The sequence below is a fragment of the Hibiscus syriacus genome, unplaced genomic scaffold (assembly GCF_006381635.1).
Source record: "Hibiscus syriacus cultivar Baekdansim isolate YM2019G1 unplaced genomic scaffold, ASM638163v2 tig00111513_pilon, whole genome shotgun sequence".
Classification (NCBI taxonomy): Eukaryota; Viridiplantae; Streptophyta; class Magnoliopsida; order Malvales; family Malvaceae; genus Hibiscus; species Hibiscus syriacus.
The window spans coordinates 78,517-102,331 of record NW_024063111.1 but is presented as its reverse complement, the minus strand read 5'-3'; the positions used below and the strand labels follow the sequence as shown (position 1 = coordinate 102,331).

General features: G+C 37.1%; 1 protein-coding gene across 2 annotated transcripts; it reads right to left on the bottom strand.

Moving 5' to 3' along the window:
• Window positions 1-770: 770 nt before the first annotated feature.
• On the bottom strand, window positions 771-23,815 carry LOC120164399. 2 transcript variants are annotated; one of them, XM_039174139.1, is made up of 23 exons: window positions 23,665-23,815; window positions 21,865-22,916; window positions 20,847-20,962; window positions 20,534-20,742; window positions 20,198-20,317; window positions 19,513-19,641; window positions 19,267-19,392; window positions 18,571-18,626; window positions 18,364-18,463; window positions 13,193-13,310; window positions 7,560-7,769; window positions 7,127-7,451; window positions 6,571-6,664; window positions 5,854-5,962; window positions 5,452-5,711; window positions 5,214-5,338; window positions 4,466-4,700; window positions 3,712-3,900; window positions 3,333-3,619; window positions 2,546-2,753; window positions 2,216-2,455; window positions 1,725-1,810; window positions 771-1,082 (listed from the first exon to the last, which is right to left on the bottom strand). In XM_039174139.1, the coding sequence occupies exons 2-23, from the start codon at window positions 22,782-22,784 to the stop codon at window positions 923-925; spliced, it is 4,422 nt and encodes a 1,473-aa protein (XP_039030070.1). In that variant the 5' UTR covers window positions 22,785-22,916; window positions 23,665-23,815; the 3' UTR covers window positions 771-922. The 2 variants fall into 2 exon arrangements, with proteins under 2 accessions (XP_039030070.1, XP_039030071.1); XM_039174140.1 differs by lacking the exon at window positions 19,513-19,641.

Genomic DNA, 23,815 nt, shown 5'->3' with positions numbered 1-23,815 from the left:
TCTGAAATGACCCCAATATTCTTCAATTTTGCTTTTCCTCTTTTTTCATGTTGGATGTTATTGTCCCGTAACAATGATATTTAAAAATCAAATACAGTTAAAAACAATATCCAACTAAAAAAGCGAGCCAAATGTCCATTATTGTTGCAGACGAACATTTCAGGCCCAATATTATGTCACCCAAAAAAAAAAAGCAAAAATGAAAGCCAATCTTAAAAATATTAGAGCCAGGTTTTGATTCTGGGACCTGTGGGTTATAGGCCCACCACGCCTCCGCTGCGCTTGGTATTAGTTTGAATCATTATTATATTACACAATGTAACATTATAGCGCCTAATTGACCATCAACTTCTGCAACACTACAATTAAATAATAGTAGAAAGTTCGAGGTTCCGTTGTATTGCTCTTCAATCTAACTGGAATTTTCTATTTATTATTGGAAACAGCTACACAATCACAACAGTTAATATAACAATATTAATAACGAGTTATAATATGTTATCTTTCAATAATGACCTATTCTATGTCATAATATTTTTTATTAAAAAAACCATCATATTATTGATGAATATAAATATCATTTAAAGACTTTATTTTATAATATGATATTTAAATGTTGTCAAAAAACACCTTTTAACAGCAAGTTCTGCATAAATGGGAGGAATACGACTGAAAAATAATTAAGATATTGAAACCTTGTAATAAATAAATAAACGAAGATATTATCTATTCACTAATTCATAATATGTTTTTTTCCCTCTGAAACTATGCCCACACAGGTGCAGTAATTGCAAAAAAGAACCCGAAAAAGGCCTATACTCAATCACGCTTTGTACAAACTTTGAACAAAATTTACAGTGGGAAAGCAGCGGCCAAAACCATGGTTGAAGAAGATATTGCCAGGGGCAGCTTCATTTTAAAGTCAAGAACTAGGCTCATGTGCCCAAAAAGCATCTGGATCTGGACAGAAAAGGGAAAAGTCTTGGGCTTCTAGATTTGCAATGTGCCAATCCACAAAACGAGCTTGTATCGACTTGAATAGAAGAAGAATGGTTGGCAGAAGCCACCATTTGTCGTCTTCGCTGTTAGCAAATGCATATTCCAAAAGATTTTTAAGACATCTTGGTACAAACCAAATAAACTAAGCTTATGAAAAGAGAAAACGTTATATATAAACGAGAACCGGATTGATTCGATAAGCAAAAGTGAATTCTCAGATGTGGACCAATTTATGCACACAAATGATGATTATCTTAAAGAGTTTCTGAACCCAAAATCTAATCATTCTTCTATCACGGTTACACTTTTTATGCAAGAAAAAGTTTCTATAACCCAATTCTAGGAACATAACAGCCCTCAAGACTAAATGAAAATATCTACTCCAGCCTCACCAATGGACCCCTGATGATTTTCTATTAGCACCGTGTGATATAGGTGTATGGGTTTAGACCCATCCCATTACTTTTTTGTTTGTAACTTCTCACTATACTGGTCATCACCATTGATATGTATCAGAAGTTGGAACCACCAATGAATTGGGGAAGTCCTAGTATGAATGGTGATTAAACTTGTATTAGATAATAATGGATAGGAAAGTAATGAAGGGAAGCCCTAGAAGGATAAATTGTTACATTTTGATGCAAACTACTAAAACAAATGTATATTTTAATCACCCTTAAATTTATGTAAGCTTCATGATAATAATAAGGCACTAAAATCCTCACCTTCTAGTGTTCCAAGTATTTTCCTTGTCAGGTGGCAGGAAGGAGGAAAATCCATAATGAATAATGCCACAAATGAAAACTACAGCCTGCAAAAAAAAAAAAAACTAGGCACGTGATACTAGCACTGATGTTTGTATGTCAAAATCAGTTATTGATGTCTTACTCCCACATGTAAAGTCAGGTTCAACGTTTTATGAATTATGCAAAATGCAAAACTCCGCCCTTTTTCTATATTGCCATATCAAATCATTTCAAGAAAATTTTACCTTACCTGAAATCAGTTCGCTAAGTTGCATATCGCATCATACATATCATCACTATGAAATTTGTAACAGTAAGCATTAGTTTACTGTGACATTAAACTACATATTTCACACACGTGCAAAAAAGAAGAAAGTACTAGAAAATCCAAATGCATTAGAGCTGATTCATGCCAATGCTAAATTGAAATAATCATTGGTAAAAAATACCTACAATTTGGAGGTACTTACGATATTTGACAGAGATGTAGCATTCCACAGGGAATATATACGGGTAAGTGAAGCTCTACGAGGCTCTTTACTGAACAAGGCATTCAATCCAGCTGGGAATGGAGATAGCAGTGATAAAGGAAGAATAAGCAGAACAGCAAGGAATACCCCAAGAGATATCCAATAGAACTGAAGCAAAGTAAGAAGGGTAACAGCGAGATCTGCCAAAAGCATGGTAGTAATAAAGAGCTGAAGGGAGTCCTGAAATATTAAAATTCAAGCTTTAGGTGATGGGCAATTCGAAATATCTGCAATAGGAGTGAGGCTATACAAGTAAGATCTCCGGACCACCTTACGACCAACAGGTCTAGTATTGTGCAATAAGAGAGAAAATGGGAAGAGAAAATCTCTCTTAAATTCTAAAGATCTCAACGTAGCATCATTTATAAGACCTCCATTGATTCCCCCAGTGAACCTTTTACGAGATAATGCATGAGTTGGGTATGGCCAACTTTCCTGGAGCTGTTTAGGGTTTCTGCCTGTGGATGCAGCTTCTTTCCTAAAATCATTAATACACACAAGGTAAATGAGCAAAAAGTAATTTACAGAGCTCGAAAAGCAACCATTCAAATAAAACCTATTTGTCCTCATTCACTGGACACTAAAAAGGGAAAATAACTTTCTTCATACATACTACCAGTGAAGTATGTTCCATTTAATGGCAGAATATTGAAAATGAAGGGTCGGGCAAATAAATCAGAAACATTCAACCAAATGTCAACGGGAGATGTTAATATTGAGATTTCTTGCTAATATTTAATATCATTGACATGCTTCAATTGCTTTCAAGAGCAGATTCAACACGTGCTCTAGTGGCTTTCTACTTTAACCGTCATTTGGGGTGTATCTGGGTGTTGTATTTGTTATGTAACTTCTTTTGTGACTAATGAAATCTTAAGGCACTCTTTTCCTCCTGCTGATTAAGGAGCTTCTTTTCGAGCTCCATTAATCAAGAAGGGGTTTTTAACGAGGCCTTCAATTCTTATCCAAAAAAAACCGTCATTTGGGATTAGTGATGATATTCCTGTGTTTTATTTTGAAAGATAGAACAATGTAGAAGACAATAACTCGAGGTTACCTTGGGGATCCATCATTGTTTCTATCTAGCAAGTTGGGTTGATGCAAATTGTTAAAACTATAGTCACCAACCACTACCAAGATGCCCAGCTGATAGTAACCAGAAGCCGTTGCTTGAAACCAGCCTAGCTCAATTTTAACTCCATGGAATTCAAGCTGTGGATTTCCATGACTAGCTATCCAATCCATAACAGGAACCAACGCAGAACGAATGGATCCATGCCTCACAGTCCTCAACTGAGCATTCAAACCGGCTACCAAACGATTCCAAACAGTTGGTGGTATGTGCTGGGGATAGCATATTTCTTGAAATCAGATGAATATTATATTAAATCAAGTTATGATAAAGCTACTGAAATTTAATAAGACAACCAAGACACCTGGCCAAGAAGATTAGTTAACAATGTATCACTATGAAGGTTGTATGGTGACATATAGCTTCCATCCCCACCAAAAAGTATGCACATTGGGAACCGCTTTTGTATGATTGATACCATGTCTACACGCTTTTCATCACCACCAAGGAAAAAATCAATGTATGCGACCATCAAATCAGGTGTTGCTCCTACCTGCATAAATTAAGTAACCATTTAGAGACATGATAAAGAACATGGAAAAAATAATGCTAATTGTGATTGACGTAGTTGACTTAGTCTTCAACAACTACCAGACTTTTTTAATTTTAAATTCTTTCTTATTTTCATCTTTTGAGTTTAAATTTATTGTTTAGCTATTTGGTTGTCATTGTGATCTTTTTTATGATTGTTGGTTGAGGTGTGTAACTCTATATAAACACCTCTTTGTTTCATTCAATAACACAATTCAGATTCACTCCTTACGTACAATGCTTTCAATGTAACTATATATATAAGCCAAAGAATGCATGGATATGTTTGAATTCCGTTGATGAATTCGAATAAAGGATAATATCACTTCATGATAGTTCAATCTTGATGATATAGAACCCAGAATTTTCTTGGAAGATATAAACACCATCAAGATATTAATGAAACATGGTATAAATAATTTAAGAAACATATTCTTAAACAAACATTAAGCAAATAGTTCTTAGCAGATAAAGCATAGAACTCAAGAAATAAGATGACTCGAAAAGAATAATGTGAGAACTAAAACCTTCATCCCCTTGTATAGAGCTCGTGATCTGCAAGAGCGGAGACATGAATGGTCATATTCTGATTTCACATATTCCTGAAGCCGATGAACTTTTTTCCTCCGCCGCCACTGTTTCCAGGACCAGGCACAAGGGTATGCTACCATTGACAGTATACTGTGCACTGACCCTTCCCACCAATCATATGCAGCAACTGAGTTGATCTCATCAATGAATCTGTTAAAAGCATCTTCATACCTACATGCCAATGAGTTTGTGATTATGAATACTATTTCAGATAAAATGGAAATTTTTATTTTTAAACATACAAAAAAGGGGGCTTTAAATAAATAATTTGTTCTAAGACAATTACCTACAGTACAAGATACTCAAAGCATCTCTATAATTTTACTCCGAAAAATTCATCTCTATAATTAGCAAGCTTCAATATGAAGTGTGACTTGCATCAATAGTCAGTCAAACAGGGTGATACTGACAAAATGGCTGCTATTCTCATGAATTTTTCTTGTAAAGGGTGCTTAGCATTCTACCATTCACAAGTTATGAATATGTTGGTTTACTATACTAGGAACAAAACAAATTGGGCATAAAATGAAATCCCCCCTTTGCGGGGAAGAGATTTTGCGTTCAGCTGCAATCCAAGAACATTCCTACTTCCATGAATTTATCTAGAGAAGGATTGTGCTAGATTAGCGCACACACCAAAAAAATAGAGCCATCACTTCATCCTTCGTTAAATAATTTGCTTACACGATCTCAATTATTGTATCAGGAGGAGAGTAAGGAAGGTTCCATGGTTCTCTAAAAGTATTTGGCCCCATGAAGTACATTCTGTAAACGTGACTTTGAGTTTCTTCTACTCTGGTTCCCCGTACCTAGTAAGAATATATATAGTCCACACAGAAATGTTACATAATATGTAACTGGACCCAGTCACTCCTGCATACATTTAATCCGTGAAAATAAAATATGGCTTTAAAAAATATACCTCTGATAGAGAAAGAAGGTATGGGAAACTATGACTACTTTGATGTTCAATATTAGCAACATATGAGCTTGAGTCGACCAATTTAATTCTTAAAGTGCTTAACAATACAGCTAGAAGCACCAAAATTCCAGACAGAAGAAGTGCAAAAGGCCAAGGACCTCCAAATGTATACATCAACTCCTCAAGAGGGGTGTAACAATTTGGCATTCTATACTTGTCAGATATACACTTGTAGGGGCAAGATGGCTGACAGACTCCTCCTGGAAAAATAAGCACCCTGAAGTGAGAGAGGAAAGGGTATGGAAAACCATATATAAGAGAGATTTGAGGTGAAAAAGAAAAAGGCATGGAAGAATGACAGACACGCATTAGAATAAAATGTAAATCGCTGTTAACTAGTACCTCGTACATGTATGAAATTTGCACGATTTGGAAGAAGCACCAAAGGGCAAGGAATGCAAAGATCTTCATCAGAGCCATCAACATCTTTATAAGTACCAATAGGGCATTCCTGTGAATGAATTCCATTATACTTTAAAAGAGAAGCAAATTAGTTGAGATCTCACAGTTTATCATCATTCATCAATAGCAAAGATGATGTATAGAACAGATAAAAAAAATTCTAGACCTAAAAGAGAAAGACAATAGTTTTGTATCTATGCGAATATCAGTTGAAAAGTGAGAAGAAACAAATTGTTCATACCAATATGTGAATAAACAACTTAGGATATCTGTATATGTATAAACTAGCCAAACAAAAAAGCAAGCCTAGTCCCTAATCGACTAATGGTGAATAATTTTTCATTATAAGATAGATGTAGACTGAGTAAAATAAGAAAGATCAGATTATAGCGTGGGAAATAACTTTTGGTCATATAGAACTCTGGTAAGCCAAGATTAGGTGCTTAAGCTTGGATAGAAGGTGCTGCAAGCACATTAAGATTTTATTAACTATTATAGGGTTTGGCTAATAGTTAAAATTGCGACACTAATCTCCAAGTATCCCTGTAACATGAATGTGATGCATAATAACATAAAGTCAATGGTACAACATAAAACATCTTGAAACACAAGTTTGAAGGCAATTAATAGCAATTTTAAAAATTAAGTGAAATTTACCCTGCAGAATGTACCATAGAGCCCTTTTGGACATTTTTTGCCAGTTACCGTGCCCTCGTCTCCATAGAGCCCACCATTATGCCCAGCACCTCCACTGTCACTCAACATGTTTGAATTAGTAAGCTGCAGTGCAACCTTTTTTTTTGGGATGCGTATGTGTGGAAAAGTTTATATTTCAATTTTCCAATAGTTCTTAAATTGGTACAGTATAAAACTACATATTATTGGTCCATGCATCAGTGGGGAGATCAAGTAATAAATCTTCCAAGCCTTACTAAAAAACTTCATATTATCTGTTAGTTAATCTGTCAGTAAAGAATACATAGCAAGGACAAATAGTCTGACTGGAAAACAACTCCATCTAATATTTGTTGTATTAGCAGAAGCTAGTTAACTCATTAATCTAATATTAAATACTGAATAGCATAATGCAATTTGCCAAAATCAGGAGTCTTAAAATGTTTGTGACATGATCGGTTCATAAAAGGTTATGTCATCAAAAGATCAGTTAGTTGCATTATGGAAATATGACATTTGTTGCATTTAAGAGCCCTACCTACTATTGATGAAACCACTGATAGTAGCAACTGGAACATATTCATCCCCGATGCCAATCTTAGACCAGTGAAAATGCACTCTTCCACCACCACCACCACCACCACCATGAGGACCACCATTTCCCCCATTAGTTGATAAAGATGAATTTTCCGCAAGCATAAGCTCTTGTAGGAATAGAAGAACTGTCCCACCAGAACCTCCACCAAGTCCACCAATCAATGACCCATTACCATTTATTGTTGCTTCACCAAAGCTTTGACCATCAGCCCTCAAAGAGCCATAAATGCTAAGCCTTAGGAGAGGCCATTGGGCTGAGCCAATTACTAGCGAAGAGGCAACCATAAGTCAGTAAAAACAATCAATTCACAATGTCAGATAACATTAAACAAATCATAAAGAATGTTTTCGCAACTTATGAACTGAAAACTCACCAATCATTCCTCCTCCAACCACATGTCCGAATGACTGAGTAGGACCTTCTGTTCCACTGCCCAACTCACAAGGAAGATCAGCATTACCATACTGATAACCACCACTGCTAATTCTTCCGTTGAAATATCCAGAACCCCCTCGTCCACCATGCCCAGCACCACTACCAGCGCCATTAAGATAGTTTCCTCTTCCTATACCTGTGCTGCAACCTAAAAATGGGTCTCCTCAAATTAGAAGTCTTAACAAAAACTCATACTTCTTTTTTTTATATAGGAATAGTAGGCCTCACTAAAAACCCCCTTCATGATTAATGGAACTTGAAAATAGTTCCTTAATCAGCGGAAGGAAAAGATGCCCTAGGAATTCATTAACCTCAAAACATAACAAAGTAATACAAAGTCTAATCTCCCTCCAGAGATAAAAAGCCAAAAAGAAACAACCCTAAACAGAACATAATTCTCAACCAATACCAGCCTTAGCTAGAACATCCGCCTCTATATTGGTGTCCTACTAACCCATCTAATAAGACCTTCATAAACACTAAGCTTTTGAATAATGTCCTTAACAACTTGAACATAAACGACAGGACAAGAACCAACATCCTTGACCAAACCAATTGCCACCTTACTATCACTCTCGATAATCAATCTCTCTTTAAATCTGTGGCGAATAGATTCATAATAATATAACCCCTTTAGAATAGCTTTCAATTCCATCAAAGTTGGAGGTCTCGGACCAGTCGGCTCTTTGAAGGAGCCAAGAATCGAACCAGAAATGTCTTTCAGAACACCACCTAAACCACTCCTCTTCCAATCACTAGAAGTAGCCGCATCCACATTAAGTTTAATAAAACCCTTTGGAGGAGGGGACCAAGGAAACTTAGTTGAAATCCGATTAGTATGAGACGAGCAAGAATCCACTAAGGACGGGTCGGCAATAAGAGCATCCTTGGAAATAGAAATCTGAGTTTCCTTAGTTAGAAACCATGAAGCAAGCCTGCACCTTGCTAGAAAGAATATTTCTGCTCAAGCAAGCTTCCCTCCTTCAAACACTATATAATTCCTAGTTTTCCATATTGTCCATAAGACCACTCCAGGGATAAATGACCACATAAGAGAGTTGGTCTTCAAGTTAGTCCATGCTACTAGGAATTTTTTAGCATCTTCACGAAAAACAGACTGAAAATTCCAATAGCACATGAATTTAGTCCATATTGGCCAAAAAACCGAACAGGAAAAAAATAGATGAGATGAAGACTCTTCTTCTAGATTACAAAAAGGACACATAGAATCATTTATGCCCAGAACACCTCTCTTAACCAGAGCTGTCTTCACTGCCAGCTTCTTTAAGATAACTTGCAAAAGAAAAGTCTCCGCTCTTGGAGGCAGCAGGCCCCTCCAAACAATAGATTTCCAAAAATTAGCTTCCTCCGAATCGGAACTCCCCGAATAATTTAGATTGGCACATAATTTAACATTGAAAACCCCTTCTCCATTCCCCTTCCAAAACAGTCCATCAAAAGCATTAGCAGAAACAGAAAAATCTAAAATAACAGCCATCAAGTTTGACCATTGTTCAAATTCCCAGTCATTCAACTCCCTTCTCAACTGGAAGTTCCAAAACCAGCCCCCAGAGCTGTAATCCCCAAACTGAAATAATCTTCCAGTTTTGTTCACCGCAATAGAGAATAGTCTAGGGAACATGACCATCAAAGGATGATCCAATGCCCAATTGTCTTGCCAAAACCGAATATTCCTCCCATTGCCAATTTTATAGCTATAATTGCTTCTGATACTACAGCCCATCGAATTAGCTTTAAAATGATTGTTCACCAAAGATCTCCATATCCAAGAAAATTTAGGAGAAACCTTACTGTCAAACTGCATCAATGAAGAATCCATTTTATATTTAATGCAAATCATTTCCCTCCAAATCGCCTTCCTCTCAATAGCAAACCTCCAAGCCCACTTTTCCAAGAAAACCCTATTCATCGTATTTATATTAGGAACTCCCAAGCCTCCTTCAATTTTTGGTTTACAAACGTCGGTCTAGCTTACCCAATGGATCTTCTTCCTCCCATCTTCTCCACCCCATAAAAAAATTGACATAATAGAGTTTAGGGTCTTGTATACTGAAGCTAGAACCTTAAACAATGACAAATAGTATATAGGAAGTGAACATAGGACTGATTTAATCAGAACCAGCCTGCCCGCCAGTGACAAAGAAGAGCCTTTCCAACCTGCTCACCTCTTATTGAAACTTTGCACCACTGGATCCCACAGAATGTTAGAGTTCCTGTGTGGACCAAGAGGGAGTCCCAAATATTCTGAGGGAAAAGAACCCACTGAACATCCAATCGTAGCTGCCCAATCCTTAATTTCCTCTTCCTTTAAGTTCACCCCAAACAATTTGCACTTCTTCAAGTTCAACTGAAGTCCAGAAATAATCTCAAACACTCGAAGCACCCTCTTCACATTCAAGATCTGTTTTTTCGACGCACCACAGAAAATTATAAGGTCGTCAGCAAATTGTAGATGTGTTAAATTAAAATTCCTCTCCTCATTTCTAATCGTCAAACCCGAAAAGAGCCCCCCTGAAACAACCTTAAGTATCAATAAATTCAAGAGTTCCCCAACTATATTAAACAACAACGGAGACAAGGAACAGCTTTGACGAAGACCCTTAGCCATTGGAATTTCCTCGGTTGGAACCCCATTCACCAAGACTGAAACAGTTGCTGAAGTGATGCACTTCGAAATCCACCCTATCCATCTAGAACCAAAGCCCATTTCCTACATAATTCTGAACAAAATAGGCCAGTCAAGATTATCATATGCCTTCTTGAAATAAGCTTTAAAAACACATCCTTTTAAACCATTCTTCTTCCAAAAGTCAATCCCTTCATTGGCTATAAGGGAACAATCCAAGATTTGTCGACCGAGAATAAAAGCGAATTGACATGGACTAATCAAATCTGAAATGCAGCTCCTAAGTCTCCTTGACAAACATTTAGAGAGGATCTTGTACAAACCACCAACTAAGCTAATAGGTCTAAAATCTTCCAAACCACCAATGTTTGAAATTTTTGGAATAAGAGTGATGAAAGTGTGATTTATTCCATGTTCCCATTCCTTCCCCAAGTGAAAATTCTTAAAGAAGATCATAATATCTTCCTTAAGGACCTGCCAAAATCTCTTGAAAAACCCCATATTAAAGCCATCAGGACCGGAGCTTTGTTACTTCCACAAGACTTCACAACATCCCAAACTTCCTCCTCTGAAAATTCCTGCTCTAAGAACTGATTCTGCTCCAAAGAAATTCTGGAAAAATCCAGATTTAATTCATCAATTTCTAGAGTAGATCGGTCATTGTAGATCTTAAAAAAATAATCCTTAACAATGGCCTTAATTGCAATTGGGTCTTCAACTGTTTCTCCTCTAAAATTAAGTGCCACCAGAGCATTCCTCTTCTTCCTAACCGTAGCACAGGTATGGAAGTATTTAGTGTTGCGATCCCCGTCTTCAATCCATTTAGATCTCGAATACTGAAACCAAATCTGCTCTTGGATCTTGTGCAGCTTCCACAATTCTGCTCTACAATTATTCAACTCAGTTAATACCTCACTGTCGACAACACCCTGCTTTTGTTGAATATCAGCCTCTATCTTCGAAATTTTCTTCTCTAACTCAGAAATCAAGTCTCCTGGATACTTATCTCTGTTTCCAGACGGCTTCTTTATTGCATGTTTGGCATTCCTTAAAAGACTAAAAGCACCTGACTTTTCTTAGAACTCTGAATAGAAGAAATAACCATATCCTCAAAACCCTCCTCATCCATCAAATAGTTGAACATTCTAAACGGTTTTTGACCCCAATCCACTCCTTTATTCACAAGAATTATGGCATTGTGATCTGACAATGATCTTGGTAGAAGAGACTGCAAAATATCCGGAAATAACGCTAGAAATTGACTGTCAACCAAAAAACGATCCAATCTTACAAAAGTGAGATTCTCTTGGTTATTACACCAAGTGAACCTTCCCCCATTCATAGGAAGATCAATTAAGCCCGTATGAAGAACGAACTCATTAAAGATCTCCATTGAGCTCCTACTTTGACCTCTGCCCATCTTCTCATCTTCTTGTAAATAGACATTGAAGTCCCCTCCCACACAAACGGGAAAATTCTGTCCACTAAGAAAACTGCTTAATTCTTCAAAAAAACCAGCTTTCTCTTCCTCCACTGCTGGACCGTATACATTGATGAAACCACAACTGAAGTTTTTATTCCGAAATTTACCAAAAGTAGCTATAAATCTCCTACTAATAAACTGACTCTCCAACTCAAAGATATTGTCATCCCAACAACACAACAAGCCCCCCGCTGATCCAATTGAAGGAGATTCCAAAACTCCTTTAAGCTTATTAATCCCACTTCTCCTAAAGAAAGACCTCTTAAATTTTTCAGTCTTGGTTTCTTGCAACCAAAGGAAAGTAGGATTTAAGCTAGTGACTAAATTCTGAACAGCCCTCTTTTTTTCATTTTTCCCCAAACCCCTAACATTCCATGAACATATTACTTAACTTTGACATCTTCATAAAGGGAAAAAGGTACAAACAAAACCCTCAATCAACCAAACCTTGATTAATCCCAATCATGCCTTTCTCTAGAGCTATGATTTTTTCCAAAAATGCTTCTTTCCCTTCCTTAAAAGATACTCCCAAAAGCTTACTAACCTCCCAAGTTTCTACAGCTTCTTTCAATAAACTCGAGAAAGCGGAGGAGGATGTATCAATGCTCACCTGGTCAAGGGCTTCTCGAAACAGGATCCTTCTAGCTCTCCTCTTCCTTCTAATTAACAAACCAGATTTGGGTCTTAAGCATTCACCTTCAGAAAAGTAACCTTCAATCTCCCTCTCTACGGACCCATCCCCAAGACCATTATCAAAGCTAAGAAGAAGACTCCCATCAGCAATGAGCTCTGCTGATAAACAAAGTTGTTTTGCAGTACTGAACTCCACATCCAACTTCCTCTGTCCAACCTTGTTGCCAACTATTTCATTCGTGAAGTTCAACAAATCTCCATACCAATATCTTCTTTCCCTCGACCTGCTATAGACCCTTTTGCAACTGCTCAAACTTCTAGTTTCCAGCACCTCACTCTCAGATGATACCTTTCTTCTAGAACAGTGTAACTGTCTCCCCCTTGAGATGTTTCCTAAATTAGTTGTAGCCGGTTCAACTAACCTTAAGCTTTCTTCTTCAGCCTCTATTTCTGCATTAACCAACTTCTCTGTAATTGGGCTCGTCTTCAATACTCTAAATGTTTTCCTGTTTTTTTCCTGCTACATTAAGGTTCTCCACAAAATCCCCAAACTTATTAACTGTATATGTTGGCACAGAAATGAAACCCGAAAAATCTTTTGACCCAGACTGCCCAGAGTCTTTAAAATTCTCTCTACGTTTTTCCCTCTCACTCATTTTTTTACTAGAAGTAGCTTATGTAATTTTGATAAAACTCATACTTCTTCAAAATTAACAGATTATTTGGAAACCCTTGTAGAGTAAAAAGATGAAAAAGGGGAGATGCAAAAGACAACAATGGATCAAATCTCAACACTGCACCCTCTTACCTAATTCAGATGCAGTAAGCAGGCCATTAGCATCTATGGTGACTGTCCTTGCCCTATGAATGTGAACAATACTTCCCTTGATGATCCCATCAACAAGAAGGTCCTCAACTCGACAAATCTACAAATAGGTCAAATAAAAGCAGTAACAAATTGAACTACGACACATGCATAACAGCATCCTAATTCTATGAAGCAAACCATGAAGAAATCATTTAAAGCAAATAAAGCACTATGCTGTGCATTTTTTTTTCTTTTCCAATTCCAATGTATGAGAACAATCATACTCAAGAAAGAAAGTTTTCCTTTCAAGATACACCTGGAAGGAATTTACAAGGTGGCACCTCTTTTAGCTATACATTCTCAACATTATAAAATCAGTTCAAACCTTCTAACTAGACAAACAGATGGATTATATAGGACCTATCATGCTTTACCAAATGTTAGAGAAGCCATGACTATCATATGGATGCAGGATGCCAATACAGATTTCTATTCTTGAACTCTGAAAATTGTAACTTCCCAAGTACTTCCAATTAATCATTTCCTTTGCACATAGAAATGCTTGACCAGATGGAAGTTAGCATCCACCCAAAACTTTCAACTAATCATTTCCTTTGCACATAGAAATACTTGACCAGATGGAAGTTAGCATTCCAAGCACATAGAAATACCTGATTTGGAGGGGTTCTGGGGATGGGGTTTTTAATGTAAAATCTTGTGTTAGTCTAAGTTATTCAGGTTCCTCAAGTTCGGAAGAGTGTCATTTCTGGAGAAATATTATTTGGAGAGGTTTGCTGCCTCCAAGAGTGGAGATTTTTGTTTGGCAAGTAACGCTTCAGAAGTTGGCAGTTAAGTCAGTTTTGATTAGAAGAGGTATGAGGGGTATTGATGATGTGTTGTGTCCTCTTTGCAAACAAATTGAGGAGACCCCCTCATTTATTTTTTTTCTTGTTTGATGGCTTGGACTATTTGGAATAAATTCATGTGGTTCTGGAATATTCAATCTGTTTTTCATGATGATGCAAAAATTTTCCTACGAGCATGGGTTGATCTGAAGGAAAACTCTCTCATATGGTATATCATTCCGGAGGTTGTCCGATGGACCATCTGGAAATTCAGGAACTATGTCGTGTTTGAAGGAGGGAAGGTTGATCAAGTTGAAATTTTCTTTCTAGCTAGGTACAGACTAGCTTCATGGTTCTTAGCAAAATACAAACAGGCTTCAATCTCTAAGGACTCGCTTATTGCTAACCCTACCTTAGGGGATTCGTTTCTTCCTATCCCTAAGCCGGTTATAACGATGGTTAAATGGTCCCCTCCTCCAAAGGGGTTTATTAAATTTAATGTTGATGTTGCAACTACTGCCGACTGGATGAGAAGTGGTTTAAATGGTGTTTTGAAAGACGACTCTGGGTCAATCATAGGGTCTTATAAGGAGCCTGCAGGTCCTGGACCTCCTTCTTTGATGGAACTCAAAGATATCCTCAAGGGCTTATCTTTCATTGCTTCTATTCGACACAGGATCAAGGACCGCATTATTATTGAGAGTGATTGCAGGGTGGCTGTGGACTAGATTAAAAATCCTATTTCCTGTCCTGATGTTTATGTTCAGTTTGTTAAAGATATTATTGAAAAACTTATAGCTTGTGAAGGTGTTATTAGATGGGTTAGTAGGGCAGCTAATCTAGAGGCTGATACTCTAGCTAAAGCTAGTATTGGTTGATTTGTTTGTTGTTTTAAAGGGTTGTTGCTTAGTTTGTCGATCTCCTTGAGGGAGTTCAGGGTTTTGTATTCCTATGTTCTAAGTCTTTTATCTATGAAATTCAAGGCACTCATTTACTCCTTTCGTGATTAAGGAACTCTTCCCGATTTCCATTAATCATGAAGGGGGTTTCAAATGAGGCCACTATTTCCTATAAAAAAAAACCCTTCAAACTACATTTGTAGCTTGACGAACATTGAAAGGAGGAAAAGAGTGCTTCAAATTTATTAATAGAATACTTATAACAATACCAGTACAGTACAACCAATATTTTTTTTTTTGATAAAAGTTGGAGGGCTCATTAAAATCTCCCTTCGTATTCGTCAACATACTAACAAGTATGTTAACGAATATTGGAAAGAAGAAAAGAGTATCTCATATTCATTAAATAAAACACCCACTACATATGAAAACACGGAATACCCTCATACGGGGATAGACGCCATTACAAAAAATCAAAATCACCTAAAACTCTCACCTCCTCAACCACAAAGCCCAAGAGACAATCACCCTATTCCTAAGTTATACCTCCAACAACAGAAAAAACAACCCAACATCTAAGGACATAATAGAACAGGAAAAACAACACTTGCAACCATAAAAACGAAATCAACCACCTTTGAAGAGAACTCCACTGAAAGCACCATTACGACCAAAGCCACCAAAAAAAATTTAGCTCCTAAAGAAATCATCAATGAAACAAAACCACACATCCTTCCTATCAATTAAAATGTCCTTGCAACTTAAATCAAAACTCCTTTCTTTTGCTTGCATTTCTTCACCATACGATTTCTTAATTTCCCATGGAGAGGTGGCACTGCTAAGGAATCTTCCTGTAATTGTATTGCGTCATCGGATACACCATTAGAAGGAAAAAAACCCATCATAAGAACATCTTCCGAGGCCCGGAGGCTGACTCCATCAAAAGGGTCAATTGATTTATCAACAAGATGCTCCACGATATTTAAGTTTGAATGATCTAAAGCCTCTGTTGAATGAAACCCTGAATCTAAACAAGGGGATGGAGACAATCCAAACCCAACACCGATAGACCCGCTTTTAATTAGATCATTCTCACCAAATTTGTTACTCGAATTCTCAACACCTTTGGCACTCTTCCGGAGTGAAACCTTTTCTAGACTGACAGCTTCAATTGCAACATTTTCGTCAGAACAATTTAAACTTGAGGAGAACACCGGCGTCCCAGACTGAGAATTGTCCAGTGAAGCCTCAAGAGAACAAACAATATTTAATGAATCATCGCCTACCTCAGGGATCCAAGAATTTGGTTTGAAGGAAGACTCAATTTCATGCACAAGGATTTAAAGAAATTAGCACTGACCTTCAAATCCAACGACTCATCAATTCTCACTTGAGCCTTTGTGAGGATTTGAATTTTTGCCCGATCAAAAGATGAAGGAAATTGAGAGCTTTCGTCTATTGCTAATAAATTGCCCCACCTAGCTGCAATGTTCTTGAAAGTACCCCAATTTCAAGCGTGAAAAGGAATCCCTTCGCAAACTAACCACACTCGACGGCACTCCACCTCCATACTCTCCGACCAAGCAGCAACTTTGGAAAATCACTCTGCAAGAGTCTCTGATTTTTCATTCTTCACATTTCTCAACATAGTAAAGTCTTCGAATATCATTAGAACTACATTCCCAGCAGCTCTCATTAACGAGAAACCAACAAGGCCTTTATCTTGCATTTGGCTAGCAAGATTGTTGATTTTGATAAAGTTCTTACACCACCCCATTAGACAGTTTCCCAACACTTGAAGTTTAGCTTCGTCAACAACACCTTCTACTGCATAGAGATTATTCCTCATAACAACTTCCATCTCAGACTTTCTGTGGACATCTGGTAAGGACTTTCTCCAATAAGACCGTCGAGGGTTGTATTTAGCCAAAAGAGACACTAATTTTGCTACCGTCAATGTGAGAACCATTCATAATTGAGATCGTTTTCCTTGCTTTTTCAATTGTTGCGAAGCGAATGAACCCAAAACGAACCCCCTTTATATTTGTTTTGGTTGGAATGAAGGCATCAATGACCTGACTGTGGGTGCAAAATAAAGATCCAAACCTCTTCCAATGGATCTTTTCTGGTAAGTTTTCAATGTATAACATCTAGCATCCAATTCTGAACCCATTACTGATTTTTGGGAGGCCTTCTTTCCACCAATTATTATAACGATTCTCCCACTTTTTGCTACTGCACCAGACTTGTCACCACAATAGCCAGCCTCCATTGAAACACACCCACATTAGATAAGACCAAACACACACCGCCAGCAGTCTCCCAGTGAATTTAGGGTTCGAACGTCGGTCTAAAAATGATGGCGGACGGCGGAGAGAAATGTCGGAAGATAACAATGGCGAACGGCGGAAGACTTTGAGCGCCGAAAGGGGAACGAACTAATATGTAGTTTTCTCGCAAAGACAGGACCAGAATCGAAAAACACGGAGAAGGGACGAACCTCCCTGGTACGATGGTCTAAAAGTGGCGGCTAACGTCGAAGAGAAATGTAGGAGGATAACGACGGCGAACAGCATAATACGTTGAAGAGCGTCGAAGGGGGGACGAAATACTGACACCTTACACCTGATTCTTATGAGGAACCTTGTTAGTTATCATGAACACAAGACAAGGTTGCTTATCCGGGCCATTGACATTTCTATCCTTCAAACTTTTTGGGGCAGACTCTTCCTCTCATCTGGTACGTCTTCAAAATTGCATTCCTGAGTTGTACGAGAGTCGGTGGGGGCTCATCGGCTCCGTCTCGTAGTCATTCGTTCTCTCGTTCATTGGTTCGTCAGGGACAGGTTCGTCGTAAAACGTGAGATTCGAAGTTCTTCTAGATCTACGCCGATCTAGTTCGATTTTGAAAAAACCAGCGTCAGATCCATATCCGGGGTGAAGAGAGGCTTCAAATGGTGACTTTTTCTTCCTTTTCCGATGTCGTCGAGCAGCGATCGAAGCTTATTGATGGTGACTGGCGCGGCAGCGAAGTGGTGGCCGACCGCTGGGTTGTGAAGGGAGTGACGCCGAGGAGTGTGGATGAGGTTTTCAGTGAATTGACTTTTTAAGATCACCTGGATTCTAGAGAGAAGCGGGAGCTTCTCTCACTAACTTTTTAAGATGAATAAAGTTGCTTGATGTTCCAGTACAGTACAACCAATATCCACAACAATACATAACCCGACCAAACATAAAACACCCAATACAACGACCACCATAAAAACAAGGACTAAACACAAAAATACCCCCCTACGGGAGTCCCTTCTTGATTCATGAAAGTAACCTCTTCAAAATAATAATAGCATATTCTCATAAAAAAGTGAAAAGACGCGAACAAGTTAATTAGGCATCACCAAAATAAGTAGAATTCAAAAATGATTTTTACCTGTAGAGAAAAGGACAGTGTATAATTAACATGGCAATCATCTGGAGGGGTTATCAAATCTGTTGGGCATGTTTGGCTCTCGCAAATGGAATTTGTAACCCTACAAGGAAGGAAAAAGAATCTAAACATGGAAGGAGCTTCTGAAATTTAACTCTAATCGTTAATGTTGTGCAAAATCTATTAAAAAGAAATGAAATTCATACTCACACATTTCTGCTAGCGTCATCATCCAGTGGAGCCTGAAGTAAGGAACCTGGCCCAACCTGTAACATTCAAAGACTTGTTAACACATGGTATCAATTATCAAATGGTATCTAGCTAAAGAGAAATAAAAAGATATCAAAAAATAAAACAGTAATATCCTCTGCAATATGTTAGAGGGAATATTAATCATGATATGGATTCTCACAAATCGTTACCTCAATTCCATTGTACAAGTTAAAGTTGTTATGCAAGGGTAAAATGTTTTATAGGTGACTCCAATAGAATTAATCATATTCTACACTTTTAAAGGTATGAAAACTGGAAAACTGGGATGTTTAATAAGGTTCTCATATGTATCAAGACAGGCTTCCTTCAAAGAATTTCAACCACAATAGAGAAGCTTACACAATTTTTTTTTTTTTTGATAAGAAGAAGCTTACACAATTGACATACCTTTTATATCACTCGTGCACATCATAATATGACAATACCATATGTGCAGAACATAGATATACATATATATAGACACACACATAAGAATACTTGTGGTGCACTAGCACACTAATTACTGCACTGTCAAACTATTACGTGCCTTTAATAGTAAAATATACTCGCAAATAGAAGCCATCTTAATTATCCCATACCTTTAATAAGAATAAAAAAGCAGGAAAACAATGATTCATGTCAGTAATGGCTTACTGTTATGTTATAAAACAGAGACAATGAAAGCCGTTGGCCTTTAATTGCATCACCCTGACCAGTTAGCTGCAGTAGTCCTTGACCATATACACCCAGGTTTGCATTTGAACTAATGACAGAGTTCTCCTGCAAAGACAAGGAATCAACATAAATGCCAAAGACTTCCGATAAAATGCTGAAGATTGAGCAACAAGAATAAGCAAGAAAAAACAAAGGAATTCATGATGAAGTCCAAGCATCATATACCCTTAGAACAACTAGATTCCTTATTTCAAGGATAGATGCTGTGACAACAGTATTTCCACCACCATCTATTTGAATCTTGGAGTTCCACATGAGTAGCATTTTGACATAAACCCTAAATGCACCAAATACCTTTATTTTGAAAGGGAATTAGTTAGACAAACAATGAGCAAATGGTTGTGCATCCATAGAGGATAAAAAGGATGGAAGAAGAAATTACAAGATAAAAATAACAAGTCTTTCAAACTTCACTAAAGATAAAATGCAGCCAAATACTAGTCAGTTCATCTAACTAGCATTGCAGATATTCTACAAACCTTGAAAAAAAATGAAATCCATAAATGTCTCATGTATTACAAGATTTGAACTAGTGATGGTTCCAAAACAGAATAAAGAAATGGTTTCAAAGAACCATTTACACAATAAAATCGATCATCAATCCTCTTCCCATAACCATGCTTCTCTAGTAAGGACCAAAATCTAGATAGGAGCACCAACTAACTCAAGTTGTGATAAGTTATCATAATCTGATAGGAGAAAACGTTTGCTCAAATGAAATCATACCCTAGCTGCTTAGCACCAGATACAACCATTAAATTTTGCAGTTCAGCTCTACTTAAATAAAAACTAACAGCTAACATAAAACATTACAGTGTTTCCCTCAAACCGTAAAAAAAATGTAGCTTACCTTTATGATGGAATCACTCATTAAAAGTTCTTCTGCAACAAGCTCAAATTCTGACATTGGGTATGCAGACAACCCAAAGACAATTTCACCCCCACGATATAGACTAATCTGGCCTCTAACCTTCATAGGTAAAAGAATATTAAGAATCAGAAAACCATATGGACTGTGACCACTCACCACTAGTCTAGAAGAACAAATGCATAGAAGGGCGAATTATTTAGTAGGTAAACGCAATTATGATGACAAGCTGTGCAATATTATAAAAGAGAACAGAAAAAAATGATAAATCTATGAGAAGAGCGTAGCATATTTGGAATAAGATAGAGATTAAGCAACCTGAACTCTGGTCCAAAGAAGAGGAACCAACACTTTTGCATTATTCTCCACAAAAACATTTGACCATAGTGGACTAGTAGAGAAATCAAGCAAAGGAGTTTCCGTTTCTGTGGTGACATTATCATTGCCAACTCTTAGACTCAGTAAATCAGCATTGAAATATGTACCAGCTGCTCCAGAGTTTCCAGGACAACCAAGACTAAAACCACCTGCCAAAAATAGAAGCATATAATTTAGCCCAACCACGTTTATATGTGTCATCTTACAGTTATGTACTGAATTCCTAGATTTTATGGGTGTGATCAGTACAAACCAGGCACAGAAACCTTGACATCTTCCTGTATGCTGTAACAATCGAGAGAAATTCTTCCACCACCACCACCACCCCAACCCATCCCACCAGCTGCACTTATGGTACCATATCCCTTCCTAAGTAATCAAAACAGCATTTCAACATTGAGTCAAGAGTTACATTTCTAATAATGATTGAAATTTTACAGGGTGGTAAGACATTAAAGCCCAAGTGTAGTCAAGGGGCTATGATGCCATTGTTATGTCATTCATAAGCAACTTTTCAAGTGCCAAAAAAATATTATAGCAAAATTGAATAGTAAAAGAAAAACACAGAATAAATTACACTAAGTGATTGGCTTTGGAGCTTTTAGTATAAGATATTTCCAATTGCTACATGAGCTACACAAGAAATACAGTTTTACTCTAAAATAACACTCCCACCCATTTCAATTTATAGCAAAAAGTCCTACAACATGTGCTACCATGGAACAAGTTAAAAACTGACCATAAAAGAAATTAGCAATCAGGAACTCAAATAAAATCTTTGGGCGCAAACCTCAACTATTATCAACGAAATTATTAAAAGATGCATTCATGACTAAGTCTACTGAGACATCTCCATCAAGTTCATCATTATAAAGATAATTCCAAATTCCAATACAAATTATCACAATTGCTGATGAAAGCAAGCATTTTCAATATATCAACTCATATTCAAATATCATACGGCTACAAAGACATTGAATTACCAAGAATGAGGAATGCTTTAATCATTACTGAACTATTATTCAATATTACACTTGAAATTACATAAAATATACTTTATTACTAATAAAACATTTCTATATGGTGTTTGCATATAAGCATGAAGGATAAGCATTAGTATGTGCATTGATAATGTAAGAAATAGTGGGTACTGTTAACAGATTTCTTTTACAAGTGTTTAATCAGCAGAGATTAGCTGAACTGCTTACAGACAACTCACATTGTGGAAACTATAAATATGAAAGTGGTTTGTTCAGGTAGAGTGTACTCACAGCTTAACAGCTCTTATGTAGATGCTTCCACCAGAACCGCCTCCCCCTTTTATTCCTCCATTGCCACCTTCTGCAGTTACAGATCCATTCAGATATAGAATGTCCTTTACAATGAGCTTAACTCGTCCTCCACCATTCCCTCCAAACCAATGTCCATCAGAAGCGGTGTCATTCTTACTACCACCTTTACTTCCATAACTCCATGGCTCAGACAAAGTGGACCAAGCATAAACATCACCACCCCAAAAGCTTGTCTTATTGTTTTTTAGACATGAAGCACCCCGGCCACCATGTCCTCCACCAGCTCCTTCAGTGCCAACAGGTGTACCACTAGTTTGAGGAGGAGGTGGCCCAGCCAATGATGTTGTGTTAATAGTAGAATTGTACCCAACGGTCAAATTGGAGGCACAAATTACTACTGATCCAGCAAAAATGGCAACATATTGACCCACATTTACATTTCCAGACATATTAAAGGTAACCATACAGCCTTCTGTAGGGCAGTTGATTGAAACATGGGGAAGGATCTCCAAGTTTCCGGTACCATAAATGTAAAGATCTGAACTTAAATACAAGTTTGACTTTAGCAAGCATGTAGTATTAAATGATCCAACACCTTCCAAATCCTCGCAAGATAGAGAAGCATTCACTGGTGATGAAGATGATTCCTTAACATGAATGGAGGTGCCAATTACAGATTCATCACTCAAAATTAATCTAGGTTTCTGGAAAAGATTATCCGACTGATTCAAACTAAGACAAAGGACAGATGTGTAAAGATGCCCAAACAGAATGCAAAAGCAGAGGTACCTATGCATTAGCAGTGGGTGCATTACCATCCACAGCAAATGACCATTAGATAAAGTTGCATGCATGTGATGCTGCACGTGTAACTTAGCTTTCCACTCTACCATAGACATTTATCATCCTATGCTTATCTGTAGAAGCTCATTTACTTGAAACCATCTTCAGGGGTCCCTCAATCAAAATATTCAGAAATATTCTCTTTCTTAACAATGAAACTCACATAACCAATAATGTGTAAATATATCCTGCATAAAGGCCACAAATTTAGACGAAATTCACAAAATAAATAATAATGAAATATTACATAGACAACATACAGCATAACATACATGGCTAACTTAAAACAGAAAGCAGCGGAAAACCCCAATGAAATCCAGCTAAGTAGATGCTACAATGAGCAATGGAACCTTATTTATAAGAATAAAAAATGATTATATTGGATATGTAATGCAGTGAATGAGTATTTGTAAGAAAGACGTGATGTTCAATTCCCTCAGATCAACCAACCAATTAGGTTAACCAGTAATTGAAATCTGAATGAATATCTTGGAACAGCTTCCAATAACAAACAAAAAGGCTTATCAGCACTAATTTTTCCCCAATTAAGTTACTTGCTTTGTCAAACTAAAGTCGAAACAACTTCCTTTAGATGATCAACGACATTCTATTAAAATTAACCACCAAAAATCCACAAATACACACAAAAATTAATTAAAAACTGAATCATATAATGTAACGCAGATCACAAACTCATATTTAATATTATGAAATAAAATATTCCCCAAAAAATATTAATCCATTAATTTCTAGTTTATTTTTCAAAGTCAAAATCCTACACGATCTACCGTTTCTGTTACCGATTTCACATTTAACAAACCAAGAAGTCAAAGAATCAAACTAAAATTACAGGAAACATGTACCATTACAGAATTGAATTTCCAGTTCTAAAAGGGAAAAAAGAAAGAAAAACAGAGAACAGGAGCAAGAGTATACCGATTAACAAGAGAGAAACTGAGAAGGAAAGTGAAGGGAACTCAGAGTCAAATCTTGAACGAAGCTTCGCTCTTCGTCGCGCTTTCTCCCCCTCTCAAACAAAACATTTTTCTATCCTTTTCACTAGTCAGTAATGGTCTCTGCTTTGTCT